Consider the following 12963-nt stretch of genomic DNA (forward strand, 5'->3'; position numbering starts at 1 on the left):
TGATCTCTTTAGTATCACTCTGGCCTCAGCTGCTGAATACTGCCCCATGCAGTTCTGTCCTGTGAGGATGCTCTGAGTATGCCTGTCTGGGAGAAAACAGAAACTGGACCCATCTGCCTGGGAACCAGGGGTGGTGGGAAGTTCAGGGCACCCATGAGAGATTCAGTGAGGCAGGAAGCACATAAGCAAACATAGAAATGGGCTATTTTGTGAGCTTACTAAAAATGGGCTGCTTGTTGTAGTACCTGTTGTTTGTTGAGCTCTTACCCTGTGCTTTTCACATGTGAGCTCCTTTAATCCTCATGTCCTGAGGAAGTGGTACCGTTACCATCCCCGTTTTACAGATGAGGGAAGTGAGGCCCAAAGTCATACATCTGGAAGGTGGCAGTTAGGGGTTGGCATCGAGTCTGTCTGGTTCCAAAGCCCACGCCTTTAACGGGTGTGCTATCCCGCCTCCCCCGGGGGCAGGTTCTTCACTGAGCAGATTAAAAACTCAGAGGGAAGAGGCTGAAACGCGTTACTCGCTTTGCCAGCGTTCAGTTCCCGCAGGTGTGAGCGGAGCAGGGTGTGGCCTGGTGGATCGCCTGCCAGTTGGTTTGGATGTTTCCTTCACACAGTCAGAGGTTTCTTCTGCCCGGGATGCGCTTCTCAGAAGTTAGGTGGCGGGCTCCGTAGCACGACAGAGCTGTCGGAGTTGCACCTGCTCTCTGCTTGCATGGAGGCCAGAGGGTGTGATCGGTTTGGGGAGGGCAGTCTGCTTCCCGGAGCACGCGGAGTTTCCGTGCCAGACACTAGCCGCACGCTGTCCGGTTCTTGCATCGGATAGCAGACTCTAATTTCAAGACCTTTCCTGAATATCGTCTAGGCCCCCAAGGAACATTCCAAAGTTGTCCTTTAAGAACGAAATTTGGTTTGCTTGCTTTTACTTGACTGCTTTTTCTTCCCTCTGTCGTTACAGATGGAGGAGACCAGGCTTTCTGCCTCAGAGGAGCTACCTCAGACTCTTACTGTTCCCAGAGCCACAGGTCTCTGCTCAGGACATGATGCTGATACCGAAGATGACCCGTCCCCAGTTGAGTCGCCACGGGCGCTGGACCTCAGCCAGCAGCCTCACAGCTCAGGTTTCCCTTTCCCGACAAGATGGAGGTCTGTGGTGAGCCAAGGGACGGCTGTTCCTCAGTTCTCCAGCCGCAGCGTCTCTGCCTCCTCCCCGGGCAGCAGTCTCCAGGGTCACCAGGAGAAGGCGGAACCTCAGAGTTGCTCCATTGCCAAGGTCTCATCCTCCCTGGAGCTGGCCATGCCCCACTCAGCCCCCTCTGTGGGGTCAGGGCCACGGCTCCAGTGGTCACCACAGCCTGCGTCCTCTGGGGTTGATGCTCCTGGGCTGGGCAGGAGGCGCCTCTCCTTCCAGGCCGAGTACTGGGCCTGTGTGCTTCCAGACTCCTTACCTCCTTCCCCCGACCGCCACTCCCCACTCTGGAACCCGAACAAAGAGTACGAAGACCTGCTGGACTATACTTACCCACTCAGGCCCAAGCCTCACCTCCCAAAGCACCTTGACAGCCACGTGCTGGCTGACCCTGTGCTGCAGGACTCAGGTGTAGACCTGGATAGCTTTTCTGTTTCCCCCGCGAGCACCCTGAAGTCACCCACTAATGGCTCCCAGAATTGCCCATCAGCAGAGGCCTCTGCCCTGCCATTCTCTAGGCCTGGAGATCCAAGCCTTAGGCGGTGGTCCTCTGGCATACCCCAGAAGCAGGGCAGTGTGGGGTTGGCGTCTTGTAACCAGCTCACATCTACCCCCAGAGCCCCGGGTGGTAGGGATGCTCCTTGGGAGAGCAGAGAGCCAGCCCCGAGGGGTGTGAAGGACTGGCTTGGGTACATGGGCAAGCACCCTGAGGCGGGCTCTCCCCAGTGGAGGACATGGGAGAGAGGGTGGCCCTTGCCCAGGACAGAGAGAGAGAAGGGAGCCAGCCAGGGTGTCTGGCACCCTGCCTGCACAGAATCTGGATGGAAACCAGAAGAGGAGGTGGAAAGTGATGACGAGTATCTCGCCCTGCCCGCTCGGCTGACGCAGGTTTCTAGTTTGGTTTCACATCTAGGTTCCATCCCCACCTTGGTAACCCTGCCCACGGGGGCTGCCGAAGGGCAGACCTCCCTCGACGTGTCAGACAGCGATGGGCCAGCTTCCCTCCCGTCGGACTCTAGCCAAAGCCAGCTTCCTTCTGAGGCTGCCCTCAGAGGGTCCAGGGGCCCTGAGGGCCAGAACCACCGTTTGCTCTGCTCCTTCATCCATGCAAGGGGCTCTGCAGGGGAAGGCGGTCTGGGGAACAGCCAGGCCCTGGGAGTCTCCTCTGGACCCCTGAGAGCACACTCTTCTTTGCCAGCTGTGTGGGATCGGCATGCGTTCTTAGACCTAGATGCTGCAGGGCAGCCTCCTGGGAAAGGAGAGCCCGGAAAAGAATCACTCGTGCAGTGTGTGAAGGTAAACTCCACGTTCAAGAGGCTTTGCCTAGAGGGAGCTCTTCTGCCAGTGCACGGGGAATCAAATTTAGTGACCTTGAGCACTTACATGTGCCGGGCACTGTGCTGTGCCTTAGTTTACTTGATTCTCACCCCTCTGCCCGATAAGGACTATTGTTGTCGCTTCACAGTTGGGAGAAAGGCCTTGAAGGGGTAGGTAACTTGCCCACCCAAGGGCTGGAGCCTAAGCTTAACCATTACTCCTGGCTGCTTCCTAGAGCTCTTGACCTTGAGGATTAAGAGGTATTCTGCACGAAAAAGGTCCGGGCTCAATTGTCTGAACTAAACAATGGTAAATGGCTTTCTTGACTGCAGGACTTATCAGAGCTTCAGTTTGATAAAGTGGTGGCACTTCGGAGTTAGAGTCACTTCATGTACTGTTTTCCTAAGACGTTTTGATCACCAAACCTCTTGTGGACTCCTGACTCTCTGGAGATAGAATTAATACCCTGTGGAATGGGGTTGTCAACATCAGGCAGATCTGAATTTCAATCATAACACTGCCATATTTGGAATTTCAGCTTAGTCTTTTGAGTTTGCTCATTTGTGAAATGTGGAGCCTTGCCTCTCAGGGATGTTGTATGGATTACAATGAAACTTTTTTTTTTTAATGTTTACTTTAGAGACACAGAGTGCGAGTGGGGGAGGGGCAGAGAGAGAGGGAGACAGAATCCCAAGCAGGCTCCAGGCTCTGAGCTGTCAGCACAGAGCCCCATGCAGGGCTCGAACTCACGAACTGCAAGATCATGACCTGAGCTGAAGTCGGATGCTTAACCGACTGAGCCATCCAGGTGCCCCTACATGAAATAATTCTTGTTGAGGGCTTTGTATAGTCCCTGACACTAGGACGTTCAGGTATGTGGCTCTCTGCACATGGAGAGTCCCACATACGGCCTTGTGTCCTGGGTGAGTGCATGGACACTGCACACACACAGCAGCACAAGTGGCTGGAAAACCTTGAACCCATGAGCCAATGCAATAGATGTTTCCATTTGTCCCGTGAAGCAGGTAGGACAAATGTTAGCATGTGCCTCTTTTGTGATGAAAGACTGAAATACTGCGAGGCAAAGTGCTTGCCTCATAGCCTCCCTAGGGTGAGTGGCCAGCAGGAGTCTAGGAGCCAAGTGCCCTGGGCATTGTGGGAACCGAACAGGGACGAGCAGTTGTAATTCACTTGGTTTCCTGCCATAGGTTCAAGTTAGTCGCGATTATAGTCATTTATCTTCTGTTTTCCTCAGGGACAGTTAACAAAGTTAGCACTGGTGCTCACTCGAGAATTGGTTTCCATGGTTGGCATGCTTTTGGGCCATTCCCTGTCCACGGCCCCTCCCCTTAGCTGCTCTCTTCTCACGTGCAGAGCAGGCTTTTCTCAGCCTGTCGTTGTTGCTGTCAGGAAGGCTGAGGGGAGATAGCCAAGGTGGGGCTCTTCATATTGCGCTGGCGGAGGTCTGGAGTCAGGGTGGGAACAGGTTGGGGGGAGGGAAGGGAGTGACCCCTCAAGTGAGGGAACGCTCCAGCAAAGTGCATCTTTCTCCCAGTATCCCCTGGATTGAAAGTGTAAACAGCAGTTTGGTCAGTAACACCATGTGTTCTTTTATTTGCCTACAGACATTCTGCTGTCAGCTGGAAGAGCTGATCCGCTGGCTGTATAACATAGCAGATGTCACCGACCACCTGATTCCATCCAAGTCCAATCTTACAGGTCTCAAGTCTTCTCTGCAGCTTTACCGGGTAATATGTGGTCCTGGCTTCTTAGCCACCAGAGTGGTGGCTAAGTACTTGATTACAAAGTAAAAGCTCAAATAACTGATACTCGGTATGTTATGGCGCAATTGACTGTTCTACCTGAAATCTAATCAGAGGTCCTTTCCAAATTCTTTTTGTTGAAAAACTGCGAAATGTAGGAGTTCTCTCCCAGGCCAAGAAGAGTTTGGAGAAAATCTGTTCATCCTCTGTCTAATATTCTTAGGGATGATTTGTAATTTTCCAAATGTCTCAGGGATTAAGTATAGATCTGCACTAGTCACAGAGTCACCAGTCACATGTGGCTCTTCAGATGAAGTAGAATTAAAGATTCCTATTTCTGTTACACTAGATACAGTCACAAGTGTCTGGGCATCACATTTGTCTAGTGACTACCATATTGAGCAATGCAGATAGAACATTTCCATCATCACAGAAAGTTCTTTTGGAAAGCACTGACTGGAATTTGCTTCTGTGTGTTTTGTTTTGGGGTTTTTTGCCTCTTTTTCATTAAGGTTCCATTATTTTTAACGTCTCTGTGTGTCCTGGTTCATTTGACTTTAGATCAGGTGTATCTGGAATGATAGTTTGTGCCTGTTCTAGAATAATTATCAACAGGTCCCCCTTCATTCTCAGAAGTGTTCTGAATTGGAGGATAAATTATACAGTTATGCAAAGTATAACATTAACCTTGACTGAACTACCCAGAGGCCCGTAGCACTGTCTGGTTAGCCAAGCATTTTTAACCTCTTCTGAAGGAGCAGAAGTAGTTAGGAATTGTGGTCTGAGCCTGATGCTAGTCTAGAAAGGGTTTTCTGAGACAGTTCTTTGAATTTCTGTAACCTAATCAAGTGCCTTCAGAGGAAGATGTTATTGACCCTTGCCTCAGCCAGAGTAGCACCAGCCCAGCCCCCGGCACATCCTGGTGGGAGGGAGGATAGTCCTTTGGTGTTCCAGCTTGGAGCCGAGTAAAATTTAGGGAGGGGCCTCGACTGGGTAGCCAGCTGTCCTGCCTCAGTGGGAGTGCTACTTCCTGCTGTGTGGAGAGAGGTGGCCCTGAGTTCCTTGCCCACAGCGTGCCAGAGGGAGGAGGAGAAGGCTGAGTGTGACCGCGCCCTCTGCGCGCAGCTTCTGAGTGTGCTTGTGTAGCTGAGCAGGGCTCACCCCTTGGGGGTCCAGGGGCAGTACCGCTGTGGGGAGAGGAAACTGCCTGGAAGTTGCCCTCAGAATTATCTGGGTGGTCTCTCCAGAGTGCCTCGGCCCCATCCCCGTCAGAGCAAGTGCCAAGTAGAACAAGTCCATTCCCTCCCTTGTATCCCTCACTGTCCTTCTCTGCCTCACCTTCCAGGCTGGCCAGAGCAGCTGTCTTGTTTTGTGGGTAGAACTGAGATTTGAACTGGGAATTAACCCTCACAAGTCTGTGAAGACTGTCCCTCTTGTGTCACCACACAGCTGTGTCATAAAGCACGACAGCTCTGTCAGCCCCTTCCCCACACAGAATGGTGCATGACTCATGAATATGTATGAGCTGCCTTGACCCCCGCCCCCCCCCCGCTTAGATAGCTCATACAAACAAGTGTGTGTGTGTCCACATGTTGTTACTGTGACTCTGTCTCACTCTCTGTCTTAACACAGTAGGTTTATGGCAGCATATAAACTAGAGAATACTAAAGAATAAAATAATCAGCATAGGTATTAGGGCAAAAGAAAACTAAAGAATATGGTTAAATCCAAGAGTAAAATGATAACTTGAGAATGTGAACCACCAAGTTCTGTACCCTGTACTAAAGGTTGTCATGGATTTGACTTTACACGTCTTAGCGTTAAAGGAACATCAAAACAGTCGGCTATAATAAGGCTTGGTACCCATGAGGAGAAAAAAAGTCAGCTACTTGGGAGACTCACAGCTTCTCTGATGCCTTCCCCAAGGCCCAAGGTCTGCACAGAGTAGGACGTTCCGGGAAGAAGTGGGTCGAGGCACCTCTTACGTGGCTCTCACTTCCCAGGTCCGTTAGAATAGAAGACATTGTGTTTTGAGAATCCCATAGTGAGTTGTGAGTCTAAAGAAAACCCTGTGAGGTATAACAAACAGAACCCCTGTCCCCCAAGCTGTTCATGAACCAGGCTCTGCCAGGGAAAAGAAAACTCTTTTGTCAGACTGTAAACAAAAGAAAAGATTGACTCTGTATTTATTTTGGGTTCAAAGAATCAAAGAAGGGAGAGTTAAACTAATGTACTGTTTACTTGGGGAATTCTGAAGATCGAGTGGGTTTGTCTTCCAGGTTAGAGGGGAATAGAACTACCTTTGCAGAGGATCATTTTGAGTAAGTTTTATAGAACAATAGTAACGAAGCTTTTTTTCTTTATTTTCTCATATGCTTTAAGCAATTTAAGAAAGATATAGATGAACACCAGTCCCTGACTGAGAGTGTCTTACAGAAAGGGGAGATTCTTCTTCAGTGCCTGTTGGATAACACCCCAGGTGAGATGCTTGAAGACTTGAATTGAGCCCGCGCTCCATTCCTCGGCAGCAGGTCCAGGGAGCCACACTGTCACTGGTAAAGACCCCCCTCCCCCCAACTGCCATAGATTCCTGTGGCTGCGGCCCTCCCACTGTCGTTGCCCCACGGCCACAGGGGGAACCAGTCACGGTCAGAAAGGTAAGTTGAGTAGAAGGCCTGGAGCCTGCAAGAGTGACACACTTTACCTTTTCCTGGTAGTAACCTGCGCAGGAGTGCTGGTTTTAATCCAGCGGTCTTTGGTTCTCTGGTAGGATATACACAGTAGGGAGCCCTCAGGGGTTCCACTCCTATCCCAGCACAGGCTGGACCCCTCTCTGGTTATCTGCTTTGTGTTCTGCCTTGAAGACTTGTTTCAGCATCTGAGAGCAGTCAGTCTGTTCTAAGGGAGCAGACTAAGGGAAGAAGTGAATTGATGAGAGAGAGGGACAGGTGGATAGTGGTATACCAAGTAAGCTCAAGTTCATTCTGTAGGATGGGCTCCCCACTTAGGAAAATGTGAGGTCACAGACATTAAGAGTATGCCTAAGCCTGCAGGGTGCAAGGATTTACAGTCGGCCTTGCTCTTGCTGAGGGCAGATGGGATGGGGAGGATGAGGTGGGGAATGCTAGCTTTAAAGCAGAGAACTGATGGATCGCCAAAGCAGCCCCTCATTTCCTAGAAGACTAAACAACCAAGAGCTGAAAGAGCCCATGTAGATTATGCCTCAGTTTTGGAGTGAGGTGTGGTTTATCCCGGGAACAGACCACATTGTCAAAGCTGGGCGGGGCCCTCGGGCTCGAGAGGCAGTGAGGTGGCACTGTCCTGACCAGCAGCGGTGGGTTCGTGTTAGGCAGGTGGTATAGGGTGGTTTCTCGACCTGGGCATGATCAACATCTTGGGCCACATGATACTTTCTTTGTGAGGAGGGTTGTCCTGTGTGTTGCGGGATGTTTGGCAACATCCCTGGCCTTCGGCCATTATATACCAGTAGCACCTCCTCTCCAGTTGTGACAACCCAAAATATCTCCAGACATTTCTTCCCCTGGGGAGAAAAGTGACCAGGGTTGAAAGCTGTGAACAGGCAGAAGGGTTTCAATGGGACAGGGAACTACTGAAGGATTTCTAGCGGGGATTGTCCGGTGTGAATTATGTGAGCCCTTGGCAATCCCCTGCCCTCAGGAGGCCTTTGTTTTGGCTCTTGCACTAGGGTTTTTTGGGTTTTACTGGGGCAGAATTCAGTATGTCAGCCTCCTCTGCTGCATGTAGTTACATCAGCATCGTGCTGAACAGTGTGCCAGACACTGAAGTAGTTAATGTACCAGTTTTTTTTCCCCATTTAATCCCAGCCTCGTGAGATAGGTACTCTTCTTACTCTCACCTCGGAGTTGTGAATTTGCCTGAGACCACACCAGGAGTGGCAGCCTGGCTCAAACCCCTTTCTGCCGACTCCCCCGCTGCTGTGTCTGGAAGTGCAGGGGCCTGAGCAGGAAGGGAAAGCCCTCCATACCAGGAAACTCTCCCAGAGGCCGCATGGAACAGTGGGCCTCTTAAAAGACTACAGGTTCTTTGACCTTCATTTAAAAACCAATCCAGTAATAGTTCTCGGTGCTTAATCTGTAATAACATTTCACTTTGCCCTTGTCTCAAAAGGAGTCTAAAGGTATTTTACTGCCAAAGTAAGGCATTTGGGGTTTCTGTGATTTTCAGATACATGCGCAGGCTCTTTAAGATTGACACACTGCCCCTCCCGTCCTTGGCTTGGACTAATGAGGAACTTTGGTGTCGTGTGAACATCACAAGTTGCCCTAGACGTGCACAGGGTTTCTCCAGCTATGTGTGGGACTGGTTAGCTCTCTGTGGGGCGCACCTCCAGAGTCCGTAGAGCCGGGGCACAAGCACTCCTACCCAGTTTCATGGCCTGCTTCCTTCTGCAATCACCAGTGCAACTGTAGGGACAAGAACCAAACTAACTCCCCCCTCCGAAATGTCCGTCTCAGCCTCCTGCCGAGGCCTCCCTGTGGGTAGCTGGCTTTTCGCTGCGCTTAGGCTCAGTGCTTGGGTGTCCGTGTCGCCAGTCCTTTCTGGAGCCCACACTCCTTAGTGGTGACGATTCAGGCTCCTGTGTGTATGTGTTCAATTAAAACAGGAAAGTCTTACTGGGAAAGATTACTTCATTCTTACTCCCAGCTTTCCTTTTACTTGGCCCCAACCAAATACTCTAACATCCTAAGATAAATGTTTAGAAAAAAAAATAAAGGTCCCCGAATTCCGACAAACACACAGGAGGACTGAGCAAAGGTCTGGAGGGGAAAATCCAGCCCAGTCGCTCTTACAGACGAGCTGTGCCGTGCACCCTGGCCGCACTCCTCCGCCAGGCCTCGCCAGGACGGCACTCCGCCCAGATGACACGGCACTCATGTGGCTTCCCCGGGGGCCTGATCTCGGCACAGCGAGCCCATGTCCCTTCTCCTGCCACCCGTCTGCCAGCATCCCCTGCAGATACGCAGCTTCCCCTTTCCCTTCCGCTGCTGGCAGATGTTGCAGCTGTAGCAGGAAACCAGAGAGAGTGTTAACACAGCTGATAAAGGCTCAGGAAGCTAAAGCAGCCTTTGTGTTTCACAAAGGAAATAAGGTTTCTCAGAGAAAAACAAGCCTGCTGTGTGTGATGCACTCTGAACCTAGCCTATCCCTTCCGCAAATGAACACTTGGCCTGTGGGAGGAAATCTTGGCCTTACTAACCTCTTGTCTTACTTAGCCTGCTTTCAGGTAATTTTCTTTTGAAGTCTGTTCGCTTAGGGCCCACAAAAGGTTCACGAGCATTCCCAAATACGTTCCCAGACTAGCTGCATACATGCCAAGTAACAGTTCCCCAGCCAGTAGAAGCTGTTAGGAACCTGGCAGCGGGGCCCAGTGTCCTAATCTTGGCATATTGTTTCGTCTCATTTAAGCCTCCTGCCCCGTAGGGTCTGGGTGTGCCCTGTGTCTTAACTCTAAAGGTCAGAGGATGATAACCAGTCACCAGAGCACCCTGTTTCTGTGCCTTTTGGTGAATTACGTAAATCCAGAGTGAAGCCAGTGAGATTCTTTGCTCCGCTTTAATCATAAGTTAACACCACAGATTCTCCAGCACAACAAACAGCAGTCCCTAGAGAGTCACCGTTAAAAAGAGTGGACATCCTGAAACTATTGCCACGTTCCTGTTTTGTGTAAAACACTGCACGCTTATATATGATTCTTCCAAAACACGCTTACATGTTGGGTGTTGGGGTTTTTTTGGGGGGGTTTTTTTTTTGGCCTAAATGCTTTGAACCTCATTTGTTAGTGTTAAAGGATGTCCTCGGGAGGATCTCGAAGCAGCCCAGTGAGCTGGAGAGCCATGCAGATCGCCTGTATGATGCCATCTTAGCTTCCCTGGACATGCTGGCTGGCTGCACCCTCATCCCTGACAACACGCCAGTGGCACACAGGAGCACCGACGTGAAGGGGATTAGTCTGGTGAGTAGGCAACCCGAGAGAAGAAAACGTGTCTGCTGGACCCCAGTGCCAGGTGAGGGTACAGAGCTCCTGCTCTAAAGGTTGACTGTCTCTTGGAAGACTGTTGAACCAAGAGTGACTGAAACAATGAGATGCTAGAAGACCCAGACGCTGAAAAAGGGAGACGCTGCCATTGCCAGGAAGAGGTTGGGGGTCTTCCTGTGGGAAGCTGGCTCACTGAGGTGCTTTCCACTAACTCCGTTTCATCCCCACTGCCCACTAAGGACTAGGGTGCCCCATGCTCGCACTTCCGTGGCAGTCCCTTCACCTCCAACCCCTCAAAGACAACAGTGGCAGAACTCCTCTGTGCCTACTTTTTTATATGTCTGCGTCTCCAGTAGAGGGCCATTCTCAGGCTGCCTGTTCTGGAGGCTCTTCTGGCCCATCTTCAAGCAACTTACTGATAAATCCTCACCCCTCCCTTCCCAACAATGATCTCTGCAAACTCTCTTCTAAAAAGGGCTAGGGGATAGGTGGAGTAACGTGCCTTGGAGACTTAACAGTACAACTTTCTTTTCATCTTTGGGAAAGTCCAACAGGGAATGATAGGGAAAGGAGCTGAGAGCAGAGGGGGTTCGTGCCCAGTGTGGGGCCACCACTGCCCAACCTGCTTTCCCTGAAACTTCCTCCCCTGCAACCAAAATGTGGTGCGTCACTCACAGACCTTCTAGGTAAGACTTCACTGTGAAAGTAAAGGATAAACTCCAGGTGTGTCCAGGGCAGGGAGGCCCTGTACTTGCATCAAGGAAATCTGAGCAACAGTCATTGTAGTTCTAAAATGAACACAGTGCCTGTGGGTGGCCTTTCTTCCTCTGCTGCATTCTGCCTGTAAAAATGTTTCTCTTTCTCTTTCAGGCATCTTCTAAAGCAGAGATGTAATCTGTCGGCTAAAACCTGGCTGGTGGGAAGCTTTCAGGAAGCCCTTGTAAGAGCCATTTATAACACTGAAATCACAGGGGGAACTTAACTCTAATGTAACTAGTTTTAAAATGCCTTTCTCTTCCCTGAAGTAAGGGCTATTGAGTTCCTATCTTTATTTAAAATGAATCCTTCCAAACTAAGGTTTTCCTTTTGGTGCTTTTCAACAAATGCATGTGGCTTTGCAGTTTTTGATAAAATAATGCTAATAAGGCTTACAGGCCTATCATCCCCTTCAATCCAGCTAAAAACAGCAGAGCTCCTAAAATAGTCTACCTGCTATAAAGGTCATTTAAAGAAGGTTTGTTTGAGAGAGAAGGTACCAAATACATGGAATTCTCAGGCATACCAGAAGACCCAGGAGACTGAAAAAACTGAATGGTTGGCCAGGAACTTGAGTCTTTTCATAAACTTAAGCTTAGGTTTATAAATCCCCCTTGAAGATTTTAGAAGAGACTTTAAGTCTCCAAATCAATAGTTCTCAAATTATTTTGGGTTGTTAGGACACCTTTTAAGTTATCTTAGGGGCTTAGTAATGCTCTGTCTGCCTGCCTAAGATCTTAAAGGAAAACGTGTCAGACATAGGGAACTGCTACTGAGCTTTGCAAAACTATGGACCTGATTATCCACACCTAAAGGGCACCTCTAGGTGGACGCGTCTATCCACGCATTCCTACTCTGTCTTGGAAGAGCAGTCCAAGATCAGGGAAGAAAAGGGCGTGCGGTCACTAGGGAAGGAAAAAAGGGAAATGTTTGGTTGCATGATACATAACTTAATAGGGGGAAAAAAAAATCTATGGATCAACCATTTAAAGCATCAATTGTAAAGCTTTTTAAAGCAAAACGATCAGCTATTGCTGGTAACCAATTCTGCAAAAAATCAAAACAAAACAAAAAACAACCTTTAAAACATTTCTCCTGTGCCATGAATGAACACGGAAGAAAGCATGTCCCCCCCCCCCCCCCGCCACATATCTGTAGCGTTATGGTGGGCTAGGACTTATGGAAAGGATTTTTTGCACTTAAACATCTTTTTTCAAACTCCTTCCAGATTCTCATTTGAGGAGGGTTCTTTTAAGAAAGGAAGAGCTTATGTTTATAAAAAATGCACAGATCATTTTAAATCTAAAGGTGACAGAACAATTATTCTCACGAGATTTCTGATACTCCTCAGAACAGAACATTTAATACAAAATTACCTTCTTTAAAAGAAATTCAGGCCTTTAATCTTGGTTCCATAGTGAGATTTAAGAAGATAAAACCCCTCCAGAGCAAATAATTCTATATGTAAAATTTCCTTAGGAACGATAGATATGTCTAATGGCCTTTGTTCTTTTAATTTTTTTTAATGTTTATTTATTTTTGAGAGAAGGACTGAGTATATGTGCACGAGCGGGGGAGGTGCAGAGAGAGAATCCCAAGCAAGCTCCGCACTGTCAGAACCGGACGTGGGCCTTGATCTCATGAACTGAGCCAAACCAGGTGCCCCTAATGGCCTCTGTTCTTGAATTGATCTATTTTCTCTTCTCTTTGTGGCTATAAATTGGTACGTGCCTTTCTACTGAGTGTTACGGGATAGCCCTGAGGCGTTAAACCCACCTATTTGCTAGTATATGAGAGACAGTTTCTATTAGGTTCACCAAAAAACCTAAGATGACAACCCTACAGAAACAGACTGGCCAATGATACAGCAACTGAATGCTGAGTATGCCATTCTGTTCCCATCCAGCCTAATAATTACC

At 49.2% G+C, this 12963-nt stretch overlaps 1 protein-coding gene across 4 annotated transcripts in view; it reads left to right on the forward strand.

Moving 5' to 3' along the window:
• The window catches only part of CEP68 (centrosomal protein 68), a 28270-nt gene that overhangs the window by 12021 nt on the left and 3286 nt on the right, over nucleotides 1–12963 (forward strand). For 2 of the 4 annotated variants that reach the window (XM_045446251.1, XM_045446255.1), the window contains 5 exons: nucleotides 959–2485; nucleotides 4132–4254; nucleotides 6652–6748; nucleotides 10092–10264; nucleotides 11159–12003. In XM_045446251.1, the coding sequence (XP_045302207.1) occupies nucleotides 959–2485; nucleotides 4132–4254; nucleotides 6652–6748; nucleotides 10092–10264; nucleotides 11159–11182 (1944 nt within the window). In that variant the 3' untranslated portion in view covers nucleotides 11183–12003. Of the gene's footprint in view, nucleotides 1–958; nucleotides 2486–4131; nucleotides 4255–6651; nucleotides 6749–10091; nucleotides 10265–11158; nucleotides 12004–12963 lie in introns of those variants that run through there. The other 2 variants (XM_045446253.1, XM_045446254.1) reach the window with 2 other exon arrangements.

This window comes from Leopardus geoffroyi, chromosome A3 (assembly GCF_018350155.1).
Source record: "Leopardus geoffroyi isolate Oge1 chromosome A3, O.geoffroyi_Oge1_pat1.0, whole genome shotgun sequence".
Classification (NCBI taxonomy): Eukaryota; Metazoa; Chordata; class Mammalia; order Carnivora; family Felidae; genus Leopardus; species Leopardus geoffroyi.